This window comes from Eschrichtius robustus, chromosome 14 (assembly GCF_028021215.1).
Source record: "Eschrichtius robustus isolate mEscRob2 chromosome 14, mEscRob2.pri, whole genome shotgun sequence".
Classification (NCBI taxonomy): domain Eukaryota; kingdom Metazoa; phylum Chordata; class Mammalia; order Artiodactyla; family Eschrichtiidae; genus Eschrichtius; species Eschrichtius robustus.
The window spans coordinates 35697768-35711663 of NC_090837.1; the positions used below are offsets into that span (position 1 = coordinate 35697768).

Below are 13896 nucleotides of genomic sequence, written 5' to 3' on the forward strand. Positions count from 1 at the left end.
TGCAGAATCTTGGGACCCACACCAAATTTTCTTTTTTTAAAAATAAATTTATTTATTTATTTGTTTGTTTTTATTTTTGGCTGCTTTGGGTCGTCGTTGCTGTGCGGGCTTTCTCTAGTTGTGGTGAGCGGGGGCTACTCTTCGTTGCGTTGCACAGGCTTCTCATTGCGGTGGCTTCTCTCGTTGCGGAGCACGGGCTCTAGGTGCGCAGGCTTCAGTAGTTGTGGCACGCTGGCTCAGCAGTTGTGGCTCGTGGGCTCTAGAGCACAGGCTCAGTAGTTGTGGCACACGTTGCTCTGCGGCATGTGGGATCTTCCCGGGCCAGGGCTCGAACCTGTGTCCCTTGCATTGGCAGGCGGATTCTTAACCACTGAACCACCAGGGAAGCCCCCAAATTTTCTTTCTAAAGCAGAATCTACTTTTAAAATAAGATGCCCTAGGTGGAGGGTGGGATGAATTGGGAGATTGGGATTGACATATATACACTATTGATACTATGTATAAAATAGATAACAAATGAGAACCTACTGTATAGCACAGGGAACTCTACTCAGTGCTCTATGGTGACCTAAATGGGAAGGAAATCCAAAAAAGAGGGGATATATGTATATGTATAACTGATTCACTTTGCTGTACAGCAGAAACTAACACAATATTGTAAAGCAACTATAGTCCAATAAAAATTAATTTAAGAATTTTAAAAATTAAAAAATTTAAAATGCATTTATATAAGCAAAAAAAAAATCCCCTAGTGATTTGTGTATACTTTAAAGTGTGAGAATACAACTCTACTGGAAAAGACACTCAGTATCTTTTATAAATAAATTGCAAGAAAAGAGAGAGAGAGAGAAGGAGACATACAGATGAAAAGAGATTAAGAGGTCTGTTGACAAGATGCAATGTGGGGACTTGTTTGGATTTGAACAAACCAGATATAAAATTTTTTTTTGAGATGGTAGGGGAAATTTGAACACTGACTATTAGTATGCAATAATATTAGGGAATCACTGTCAATTTTTAAAAATAAATGAATGGTATTGTAGTTATTAGCAAGAAAGAAGAGGCTTATCTTTTAGAGATATCTACTTTAATATTTATGGATGAAATCATATCACAACAGGGTTTTGCTTCAAAGTAATCCCACAATGGAGGTTATGGATGAAACAAGATTGGCCATGAGTTGATTACTGTTGTACCTAGGTGATGCCCACATGGGAGGTTACTATATTATTTTCTCTTTGCAGTGCAATCCTAACACTGAGTACCTGAATTTAGGTTAAATTTCACAGTGTAAGGGCACAGTCCTTCACAAGACACCCCCTCACTTCAGACACCAGCCATAAGGTCCAGGGTCCCCAGGTCACCCATGCTCCTGACCACTGGCTACAAATTCAAGGGTTTCCACTACCCCCTCAGATTCAATAATTTGCTAGAATGACTCAGCGCTCAGGAAAGCACTATAATTATGATTACAGTTTTATGATAAAAGATACAACTCAAGACCAGCCAAATGAGGAGACACACAGGGCAATGTCGGGAGGGCCTTGAATGCAAAGCTTCCATGTCCTTAGGAAGCAACACCCTCCTGGCTCATTGATACAGAATTACCAACCAGGAAAGTCACCAGAGCTTCCATGTGCAAAGCTTTTATTGGGGTTTCATTTTGTAGGCATGATTGATTGAATCACTGGCCATGTGGTTGAACTCGGTCTTCAGCCCTCCTCACCCTCCCGGGAGGTCAAATGTTGGGTTGATATCATGTGGCTCAAAGCCCTAACCCTCTAATCATAAGGCTGATCTTTCTGGCGTGGACAGTCCCTGTCCTGAGTCATGTCATTAGCATAAACTCAAGCATGGTCTCCGGAGATTATATTATAGGAGTTTGGCCTTACACATTTGTTGGGACTGGTTAAACAATCTCTGTAAGTCTTCTCACCTGATACTGGAGCCTGGAGTCTAGATGGTGGGGAGTTATGAAGAGAAAATGGATGTAAATTGAGGAAGATCAAGAACATGCTGGAACCCAGGACAGACTGAAAACCATGATGATTGACATTGCCCTTCCTCATGGAACTGAACATAGGCACCTGGTCCAGGGGTCAGAGAAGGTGAGGGAGGATCCAGGGGAAGTAGAGCTGGTGCCGCTGCTGCTTCACGTTGATGAGGTGAGTTAGCACATTGGCAGCAACGTGTGTGAGCTACGGAACGGCTGCCCTTTCCCATCTGCCTTCCAAATCTCACAAGAATCTCCCTTGGGACCCACCATAACCCAAAATATACATGAAATGAAATTCTGGGGAAAGTAGTTCAGCATAGCCAAATTGATACATTACAAAGCCACCACACCTAAAAAAAAAGTAAATATTTGTAAATCAACCAGTGCCTGGAAATAATTGTTTAATGGCCAAACTACTTCACAAAGAAAACTAAGACATACGTGGTAAACCCAGTCCATCACTGGAAACACACTTGTCTTGTCCACTATTATTCCTTCTCCCCTCTAGTCTAAGAGGATGAGATCTCCCACCAATGCTCCACCTGATCTGGAGTCCATCCTTTTATACTCTCCCAAGGATCATGCTCTGTCAATTAACTTCTCATGTCTCTGGTTGAAACACCTTATGTTCTGACTTGGTGACTTCAGTTAATTAAAAAAATTTTTTCTCATGATTCTCTAAATCCCTCTAGTAAATACTCTTTTTTCACAACAGCCAAGTTTCGAGAATGAAAAGTCTACTGGTGCTATTGTCACTTCTATAATATGATTTTACCACGTTATTTGAGAATATTCAATTGTGCTGTAAATAACAAGGGAAACAAACAAGTAGAATAACAGATGAAACTCATAAAGCATGTTGAGGAATGATAGCAAATGTGCTAAGTTAGAAATCTGTTACATTAAATATAAATATAAACAGAGCATATGTTTGATAAACATAGACGAAAAGGATGGAACAAACCAGAGTGCTACTTGTAGATAGGAAGGGATAGAAGGACCACTCAAACCTAAAACATTAATAAAGCACAGATCATGTATCATCCTTATGCCACATGTAACCTCTGCCCAAGATACACAGATAAATCCATAGCTCTTCAGCAACTTATTGGTGAGTTTCAGTTGCGTCCAAGCTATTTGTCCCTCCATCTCTTGGAAAGAGTAAGCATGTGTTGGCTCCAGATACTTTCAGTCTGCTGAGTCCCCTCGCTCACCCTCAACTCTGGACCTTGTGACCATACTGGCAGCAGGGAATGAAGACGAGAGAGAGACAGACAGGGACACAGAGAGAGAGCTGTGGCTCATACACCCAACTTGCACCCTATTCTCATGGTGATAGCATCCTTCATCTCTTTCCCTTTGTTTCTTGCTGTGTGTTTTAAATTTATTCAGTAAACCTTGTGATTCAAGCATCTTAATTTTTTTTTTTTTTGGCCACGCCACACGGCTTGTGGGATCTTAGTTCCCCAGCCAGGGATTGAACCCGGGCCCAAAGCAGTGAAAGTGCCAAGTCTTAACCACTGGACCACCAGGGAATTCCCTCAAGCATCTTAATTTTTTTGTTTTTAATAAATTTATTTATTTATTTTTGGCTGCATTGGGTCTTCATTGCTGCACGCGGGCTTTCTCTGGTTGCGGCAAGAGGGAGCTACTCTTCGTTGCGGTGCACGGGCTTCTTATTAAGGTGGCTTCTCTTTGTTGCAGAGCACGGGCTGTAGGTGCGGGGGCTTCAGTAGTTGTGGCACGCGGGCTCAGTAGTTGTGGTGCATGGGCTTAGTTGCTCCGTGGCATGTGGGATCTTCCCGGACCAGGGCTTGAACCCGTGTCCCCTGCATTGGCAGGCCGATTCTTAACCACTGCGCCACCAGGGAAGTCCCAAGCATCTTAATTTTATCTCAGCCTATTTCATGAACTCTCGGACAGCCTTTCTGGTAGTGGGATTGAAGGCAGGGTGACCAATCTGTTCTGCTTGCCCAAGGACTTTCTCAGTTTTAGCGCTAAAAGTCCAGCATCCTGGGAATCCACTCAGTCCTGGGCAAACAGGGACGGTTGGTCACCTGATTGGAGGTAAGCATTTCATCAAACTGACTTCCCACTGCAACAACCTTCTCTCCTCTCCCTTAGGTCCTCAGCGGAGGTGATCTGGTAATCTACTTTCTAACACCATGCTACCAAAAAACATTCTCACTAAGATCATTGGTTACTTTCCTTTTGTCAAATCAGATGGACACCTATTTTATTTCACTGAAGCAATGGACATTTTCATTGTTTTTTCTTTCTTGAGACTCTTTTCTCTTAGCTTCCGTCACATCTCTTGCATTACCTAGATGCTTTCCAGAGTGAATGTGGCTCAGATGGACATCACGCACCTAAAATCCAAAAAGCTCAAAACTGAACTCTTTATCTTCTTCCCAAAAGTCTTTCTTCCCGAACTTTCTACCTTTCACTGCTGTATCTCCACCCACCCAGCTACTCAAGCCAGGAAGTAAGTGACCCTAGACCCCTCCCCACCCCCATATATGTGTTCCGTATTGGTTCCTTTAGGGCTTCTGGAACACTCACCAGCAGCTGCAAGGGTCCCACTAAATCAGGTTCCTATGGTATCTATCTGCTTGCACTTTCTCCCTACACTCTCCATCCCAGCCGGCCTTATCCCTTACCTGCCTCCTCTTGGTTAACTTTGAGCTACTTACTTACCTAGACATTGGTCTGACACGTGCTTGGATACTGTCTGGTCATTTCTCCTAAGCTCCTTTCAGGTAGACCTGCAATGACATCCTAATCCCGTTGTGTCAGGGAAGGAAGGTCACAGAGTTGCCCCTGCTGTTGGTTTCACCTTTGTTCTTCTCTTTTCCTGTAACTGCCACCCCACTTCACCACCTCATCCCTCCTTGGCTGAAATGCCGCAGAAGCCACTTAACTGGTCTCCCGCCTCTAACATTTCCCACCCCCAATACAGTCCCTCTACTGGCCTTCAATTATCTTTGAAAACGCATATCTTGTTAAATCTTGTCATTCTCCCACTTTGATCCTTTCAAAAATGCCTTAGCCGGACATGTAAAGCCCTTCCTCTTCCCTCTATACTCCCTACCCTGTCTCAGACTTTATGCTTCTGCCATGCTGGCAATTTGCAGTTCCTGATGAGCTGTGGTCATTTCTCACTTTATGTTATTATCTCATCGGGAAATGCCCTACACCCCTCACAGCTGCCACTCTCCTGTCACCAACCAGCAATAACACACTCAGTCCCCATCTCCCATGTGGCCCACGGGCAGTCTCCTGCATGCCCTTTCAGTCCCAACTTGGTCACCTGTGTGATCAGCACCACCTCTAGTCTGGTTTGGATGCCCTGGTAGATGCTCCCATGTTACCTTGGCCTTAGGTTACATTAACACTCATCAGACTATCACAGTCATATATTAAAAAAAAAATAATAGTCTATCTTTCCCACTAGATTGTGAACTTCTTGAGGTCTTGCATCTCCAGAGCAAGTTTTCGGCCTATGGTAGGTTTTCCATACATTTTTGTTTGTTTGTTTGTTTTTGTTTTTGGCCGTTCTATAACTTTATTGGACAATCAGCAGTTAGTTCTCATCTACATCAACTAGCTGTAGATTTTTGAAAAGTGGTGACAGGTACATAGGTAACCAACGTTTAGAGCTTGTTTGGTGAATCTTCATCGTTGTCATACTTTCTGGACAGCCGCACATGGATACGGTATGGAATATTCCTTATTCCTTTGGCCCAGATGGCTTTGTTGAGCCTGGTGTCAATGCGTACATCTGGAGTTCCCGTCTCCTTCATTGCAAATTTCCGGATTTCTCTGAGTGCCCGAGAGGCACGCTCCTTGAAACCCATTCCGTGGAAGCACCTGTGAATGTTGATGGTGTATTCTCTGGTCACCACCTCGTTGATGGTGAAGCGGCCCTTCTTCTTCTCACCTCCCTTCTTTGTGGGAGCCATCCTGCCAGGCCCAGGTTGGAAAGGAACCCATACATGTTTATTAAATGAATAAGTAAGTAAGCAACCTGATTAGATAAATTATATGAGAGATATGCTATCTGCATTCTGTCCTCTCACTGGTCTATTTGTTCTGTGCCGGGTGCAAAGAGAGAGAAGGAATCATGCTGGAGACCCTGGGAGGAATTAGAGAGAGCCCTAGATCCGTGTCCCAGGAAACAGATGAGTGTCCATCTAGTGGTGGCAGCAAGGAGTGAACCAAGATGGCACAACCAAAGGGTCCTGTGCATCTGGATGTTTCACCTGCCCTGGATGCCTGAGCAGGGGGCAGAAAGAAGGTCTCTACAAACTGCTGCTGCAGTATCTTCTTCCAAGTCATTCATTTTCTCAATCCCCACTATTCCAGCCTTAGTTCAGTTACTTCCAAGAACATGGGCCTCCCAGCAACAGGGGAAGGAACGTGTAATCCAAGCCCAAATGACACAAACACCAAAATCCCCACCGTCTTTTCCATAGCACGGTTATCCGGATTCAAGAGCCATTTGCCTATGTGGTAACACATCGTTAGCACTTACACATCTCTGCAGTAAAACCATAGTAAATATTCAAGCCACATTAATCTCCCTTCAAGCTGAGGTGACAGGTAGGACTTTATTCCTCATGCAAAGGGAGAAATTGCTTTAGGAGACTACTTTTAGGTGTGCCCAGTCTCGTGGAATATATTCTTTTGTTATGATGATTATCCAATGTTTTAATTTTTAATGGGAAATACAAGCACAAGTTCCAAATTTTAAGAAGAAAGTGTTTACAGTGAAATTAGGTCTCCCTCTCACCCCTGGCCCATGGCTACCAAATTCTCATCTCGACAGCAACCAACTTCCTGTATGTTTTGCCAGAGACGTTTAATGCATTTATGTTGGCATGAATACACCTGTGCACGTGTAGAACACACGCATGTACATGAATTGATTTCTCAATAGGGTATGGACTCTATCTGGACTCTGCTTTAAACTGAGGCCACAGATTTCCTTATTCTCTTGTCATTCCTGGCCTCTGTGACATAATGAAGCACAAAGGTTGGGGACATGCACTTGGCCTCACCTGCACCATCCCGGCTGCCACTTCTCCGCAGTCAGCAGACGGCTGTGGTGAGTATCTCTTCCACTAGTCAGGAGGTAACCCATTTTGCTGCCTACTTCCAATTTAGCCCCAATGCAAAGAAAGTAGGGCAATGTCTTTGTATTTTCTAAATCAAACACATCTTTTCAAAAAAAAGAGAGGGCTTCCTTGGTGGCGCAGTGGTTGAGAGTCTGCCTGCTAATGCAGGGGACACGGGTTCGCGCCCTGGCCTGGGAAGATCCCACATGCCGCGGAGCAGCTAGGCCCGTGAGCCACAACTACTGAGCCTGCGCGTCTGGAGCCTGTGCTCCGCAACAAGAGAAGCCACAACAGTGAGAGGCCCGCGCACCGCGATGAAGAGTAGCCCCCGCTTGCCACAACTACAGGAAGCCCTAGCACAGAAACGAAGACCCAACATAGTAATCAATCAATCAATAAATAAATCTTTAAAAAAAAAAAAAAAAAAAGAGAAATATGCCACAGAAGAGTTTCAAAATTGAGGTCTGTTTTGAAATCTTCAAGCAAAGCAGCAAAATGATGAAGTTGACAAGACATCTGGAACACAGGTGGTATAAACGAAGAAAATCACAACAAAAACCATATGCATCAAAAGATGGATCTACACCAAAGAGAAAAGATGAGCAAGAATACTAACATTTTCAATCCCTATGACTGTGGAGGGCGTAGAAATGCTTATTTTTCGTCTCTTTAAAGCAACCTTGCCTGTTCCCTCTTTGTAATAATTCGATTGCATCCATTTACCTTCCATTTCACTTTATTCACTCAGTTCTCAGCCAGCCCCATCAGCTTGAAGGGCCAGCCTGGATTTGCACATCTTTCCATCATGACCATCGTGGGCTGGCAATGGGTTTGCCTTCCTCCCTTCCCTGAGGAGTACATGAGGGATTTGCTTTGGATCAGCCCGTCAGCTGCTGTTCATGGATTGCCGGCTCTGCATGGCCAGACTTTTAGATAAAGGCAGGTTCCTGCTCTAGTTGGGTTGACGTTATATAAAGAGGTCGGGGCTGTAGATTCTTAACAGGGAAAGAAATGGCCAGGCTCACATGCAAGGTAGGGGAAAAAAAGTTGCATGAATGTGATATAGTTCAGGAAGGAGATTGCTGCAAACACTTAGAGCTGGAACTAAGACCTGAAATGAGGGGGACCTCTCTGGTGGTCCAGTGGTTAAGACTTCACTCTTCCACTGCAGGGGGCATGGGTTCTATCCCTGGTCAGGGAACTAAGATCCCACATGCCTCTCGGGGCGGCAAAAAAATAAAAAAATAAATAAAAATGAAAATGTAACATTAAAAAAAAAAGACATGAAATGAGGGTAGAGCAAGACTGGGACACAAATCTTTCTTGCTTGGGAAGTTTCTGAGTCACTGATTAAAATTTGTCATCATGATTGGTGTTTTTTTTTTGTGTGTTTTTAAAAATTTATTTATTTATTTTTGGCTGCACTGGGTCTTCATTGCTGCGCGCGGGCTTTCTCTAGTTGCGTCGAGCAGGGGCTACTCTTCGTTGCGGTGTGCTGGCTTCTCATTGCAGTGGCTTCTCTTGTTGCGGAGCACGGGCTCTAGGCATGCGGGCTTCGGTAGTTGTGGCACATGGGCTCAGTAGTTGTGGCGCACGGGCTTAGTTGCTCTGCGGCATGTGGGATCTTCCCGGACCAGGGCTTGAACCTGTGTCCCTCCCATTGGTGGGCGGATTCTTAACCACTGCACCACCAGGGAAGCCCCATGATTGTTTTTTTGAGATTGCTGTTATTCCCATGAATGTGGGCATCGTTCTGTTTACAGATGCCTGTCTTTGTGTTTACCTTCAAGGTTTGGGCACCAAAGGTGTAAAAACACTGGGTGGGGAAAAGGGAGTGGAAGGGAGCTGAATTCAAGGGCAATTTTAAAACAAAGGGAAAAGCTCTGGAGTTGGGCAGAGCAGCCAATCCTGCTGCCTGATGACCTGGGTGAGGAGGAGGCTGTGGAGGCTAGAAGGAGCCCGGAGTGGGAGGCTGTGATGCCCCCACCGGCTGTGACACCTCAAGGGACACTTGAGAGATGAGGGGCCTTCCTCTTCGAATCCGAGAAGCGGGAGTTTCTCTCTCAAGGCACCTTTCAGCAAGTGGACCCTCCTCTCAACTGTTTATAATCTGGTAGGGACCTGACGTGGATAAAACACTGGATTTCTTTCACTGTCCCTAAAATAAGCAGGAAATCTTGAATATTTTCAATAAAACTTTTAAAATCGAGGCTTTTCTTTTTCATGTGTTTGCTTGAGTTCTGAGCTATGTGAGTGGTTGACAGGAAGGCAAACAATGGTAGCTCTGAGACGCGAGCGCCATTGTCAGAGCAGGCATTTTTTAGGAAACCATCTTTGACCTCCTCAGTGAGCTGTTAGGACATCAGCTGCAGTGGCTCCCGCATAGATAGAGAGCACAGTTGTGTTGGGATTCTGGCCAAAGGAGAAACCTAACTTTTATTACTCGCATCCAAAGGGCTGGGCAGTATAACACTTACGGCGAGTAATAGAATCAGAATCTCTGTATCACCCGTAACACTCGGACATGATATCCACTTCCATAAATAAGAACTGAATAAACAGATCACACATAAAAAGGGAACTTGAGTAAAGTACAGTGAGCACAACCTCCTAAATGAGCCATTGTCAATTTACACCCTGATTATTACAAAATGTGAATAAAGTTTTCAGGTTTATTTTTGCTGTGCTGCTTAGCAACGTCCGGGAGTAAATATGCATCGTCATCATGTTCATTCAGAATGAGCGTCTGAAAGGAAGTACTGGGCACTGGGAGCAAAACCAACTGCAGGGGAAGCGAGGCTGGTAAGAGATGAGGTTGGCTTCCTGCAAGGTGTGTTGAAACAATTTTTTATATATAAACACACCCATTCGTTCACACCCCAAACACACTTCTAGTATCCTTCTGCCAAATCTTCGGATCTATCTGCTTCATTTTGATTCTGATGGTATTTCCAAGACATATGTTGAGGCAGGGAAGAGCTGCACTGAGAAACTGTCTCATGGTCACTTGTGTTGAGGCTGATCTTCTTTTTTAAAATAATGTTTTCTTTTTTTTTTAGCATATATATATATATTTTTTTAATTAATTAATTAATTTTATCTTTGGCTGCGTTGGGTCTTCGTTGCTGCGCGTGGGCTTTCTCTAGTTGTAGCGAGCGGGGGCTGCTCTTTGTTGCCGGGCACGGGCCTCTCATTGCGGTGTCTTGTTGCAGAGCACGAGTTCTAGGAGCGCAGGCTTCAGTAGTTGTGGCACGGGGCTCAGTAGTTGTGGCTCATGGGCTCTAGAGCGCAGGCTCAGTAGTTGTGGTACACGGGCTTAGTTGCTCCGCGGCATGTGGGATCTTCCTGGACCAGGGCTCAAACCTGTGTCCCCTGCATTGGCAGGCGGATTCTTAACCACTGTGCCACCACGGAAGTCCCGAGGCTGATCTTAATAAGCTTAGATTGCGTGATTTAATAGTCTATTATGTAAATAGAACTACTACTAGAAATAGTCCTCAACATTCTTGAGGTAGTAATAGTATTCACATAGAAAGCATGATTTTACAAAGTATTTCCATCCACAGCCACTGGCTCTGTGCCTTACTCTTCTCATCTCAAAAATAGAAGTTATAATAATAATAAGGGCTTACGTGATGACCCAGTAAGCGGAGGATTCAGGTCTTACTAGTGCAAAGTCTGCGCTCTTACTTGAAAAAAAAAGTCATTACTTCAGTGTGAAAATAACCAGGGCTTCACTGAGATCCTGGCACTTTCAAAACACTCAATAAATATTTGTAAGTGAACGAATGACTGAATGAATAACAAATGAATGCTGCATTGTAAAAAGGAGTCCTAGAGATCGCTCCCTGCATTTTGGAGTTCACAAAATAGTATGAATTTCATTGTAACAGACTTTATCATCAATTCTTTCCTTTTAAGAAACAATTTTGACAAAGTTACAGCATTATTGGACTAATGCTCTCTGCATATTCATGCTTTGTCACTCTCAAGTTCACTAAGGAATAGGTTACTACAGTACTAAGAATAATAGTGCCATCTAGTGACCCTTCTACTTATTGTCTCTAAAAGTGCGTATGACAACATCCCTTGCTCTAAAAACGATTGACCCGAGATTAAGTACAGAGTGATGCATGCCATTTGTAATCTTCGCCATTTTTCTGTCCAAGAAAACTTTTCCCAAAATTTCAGTATGTGATAAACTTTCTCATCCTCGTTCATATTTCCCAGATGACAGAGCCTATTCATACCAGATTTTTCAGTAGTTTATATATGTATATTCCAAAGAATGTTTTTTATCTTTTAAGACCCTTCATTCATTTTTTTTTTTAGACCTTTCAATTTTGAGATGCAACACTGATGCAATTATTTTTAAGGATAAACAATATTAAATATATACATTGATTGTAAGACATTTTGTTTTCAAAAACACTAAAATGTTAAAAAAAATTACAATCAAGAAAATTCTTATTCAAGTATTTATTCATATATATGCTGAATTTAAAACTTCATTTTTATGCAATTATTTTATCAGGAAAGATGATTGATTAAATGTATAACTAAACATAATTTCAATTTTATAAATATTAATGGCTTTCATATATATGATATATAGTATATACACATTTATAAATGAGAAAAAGATGTTGATCAGGCTACAGGTATTAATTATCTAATTAGGAATTATAGGTTTAATGAGAAGCACCCTCACTCAAAAAGCTTAAAAGCTAGTCATGGCTCAGACACTGTCTACTTTATATATAAAGTTGAGCAAGTGCGGTAACGTCTATAACTCAGTATTCTCACCTGTAAAATGGGATAATAATGCCTACCTTATCCACCTCCTAGAGTTCTGAGGATCAAATGCAATAATGAATGCTTTTAAAATTCCTGTACAATGGTAAGAAACTAGTGGTGTTACTTTCAATAATTATTTTCCTGAGAGGGCAGGTTCGGGAGCTCGACTGACTGGACTCAAATTATGGTCCCATTGGTTCCTACCTGTGTAACCTTGGGAAGTTACTTCTCTGCGCCTCAGTGCTTTATCTGTAGAACAAGGATAATTAAAACAAAACAAAACAAAAACCTACCTCAAAGGCCAGTAGTGTACATGCTTAGTACAGAGCAACCATTCAGCATAGTTTTAACTACCTGAGTACAAACACACACACATTCCTATTGTGATGGCCAAGGCATCAATTTTCAATTTTAGAGATCATTACTAAGTTGTCCTCAAAAAAGGAAAGATACTAAAATAGAGTTTTCATCATCATCAGTAATATTTATTGAACCAGAGAGGAACAAGGTCCTAGCTGAGGTGCCTTATAGTGCTGGATTCCACTACTCTCTTTATAGATACTATGGATGAAACAGAATGGGTTATGTCAGGTCAACATAAGGCATTCAAGAGACAGTTTTTGTTTTTAATCTTGAAAACTTTTTCAACCTCCCAATCTTCTCAAATCTGCCTTTAAGCAGAGCAAAAGAATAAATGCAGTTAAAATGATGCCAGACAGCTGGTGACAAGAAAAGGCTGGAGCAGAGTAAATAGGTCAGGCAGGAGAGCCACCTCCGCAACCATCTGGAGAGACCAAGCCACCCTCTTGACTTGCCTGGACCATAGTGACAGCCTCCTAACTGGAAGTCTTCTTGCTGCTACTCTTGCCCTCCATTCTATACTCAGCAGCAAGGTTGAGTTTTTAAAACATAATTCACATTTCTTCCCTGCCCAATGCCCTATGATTCTGCACTTAGACCACGCAGCAAACACCATCCTTATGTCCTTCCCTTGAGCTCTCCCAGTGCTCCTGCCAGCGCCTGCCTTGGAAGGACCGTCCTGTGAGTGGAACATCCTCCCTGATCTCCACACGGGGACCCCCTTCTCGTGATTCAGATTTCAGCTTAAACGTGCCACCTCAGAGGCCCTCTCTGCTTGCTCAGTTCTGCGTCCCATGATACTTAGAGGTGCCTTCCTGATCTCCTACTAAGGAGCTGAGCCCCAGAAGGGTTGCGTCCTTGTTTGTCCTGCCCCCCCAGTTATCCCCAACAGAGAACAGTGCCTGGCACATAACAGGTGACTGATAAGTATTTGTTAATGACAGTCAAGATGATCCCAGTACACTTCCCCTTCTCCTTCTACACACAGTGATTCTGGTTTTGACACTGCATATGACTTTACGCTTGGAAGTAGAAAAGGGAGCCAGATGTGGATTCTTATGCTTGTGGGATCTCGGACAGGTGCTTTCGCTGTTCTAAACGTCAGCTCTCATATAAAAAGCAGGGATATTACTTGCCCTACTTACCTCATGGGCGGTGAGGGTTAGGTCATAAGTGCGAAAGCTCTTATGAACTGCAAAGCACTTCTCGTGTACTAGACCACGAGAGTGGAACTGCTCTTTTTAAAGATGATGAAAAACCTAGAAAAATTAATTGATAGCAAGGATTTGCCTACCACAGCAAGCTTGGAAGCACAAATGTTAAACAACGTGTAAATGCATCGATTTTAAGGAGATAAAATATCAATACAACACATTTAAGAGGGAATAGGTGTTGAACAACGTTGGGAAACTTTTTTTTTTTAATGGATTTTTTTTTTCGTTGTTTAGGTTTTTCTCTCCTACTTCTCATATTGCTTGGCCTTGAGGATGTTAAGCGAGCTCACAGCAGCCTTGTCTGTATGGTTTTCAGACCTTCCATCCAGTCTACACTCTACACTATGTGAACCACCTTCAAACTGAAGGCGGTTGGAAGATTATATTGCTTATAATCTTTGGTCCTCTATTT

The 13896-nt window shown here is 43.0% G+C and overlaps 1 protein-coding gene across 1 annotated transcript; it reads right to left on the bottom strand.

Moving 5' to 3' along the window:
• Positions 1-5649: 5649 nt before the first annotated feature.
• LOC137776718 (large ribosomal subunit protein eL31-like) lies at positions 5650-5958 on the bottom strand. Its single transcript, XM_068563391.1, has one exon. The coding sequence runs from the start codon at positions 5956-5958 to the stop codon at positions 5650-5652; it is 309 nt and encodes a 102-aa protein (XP_068419492.1).
• Positions 5959-13896: the final 7938 nt, after the last annotated feature.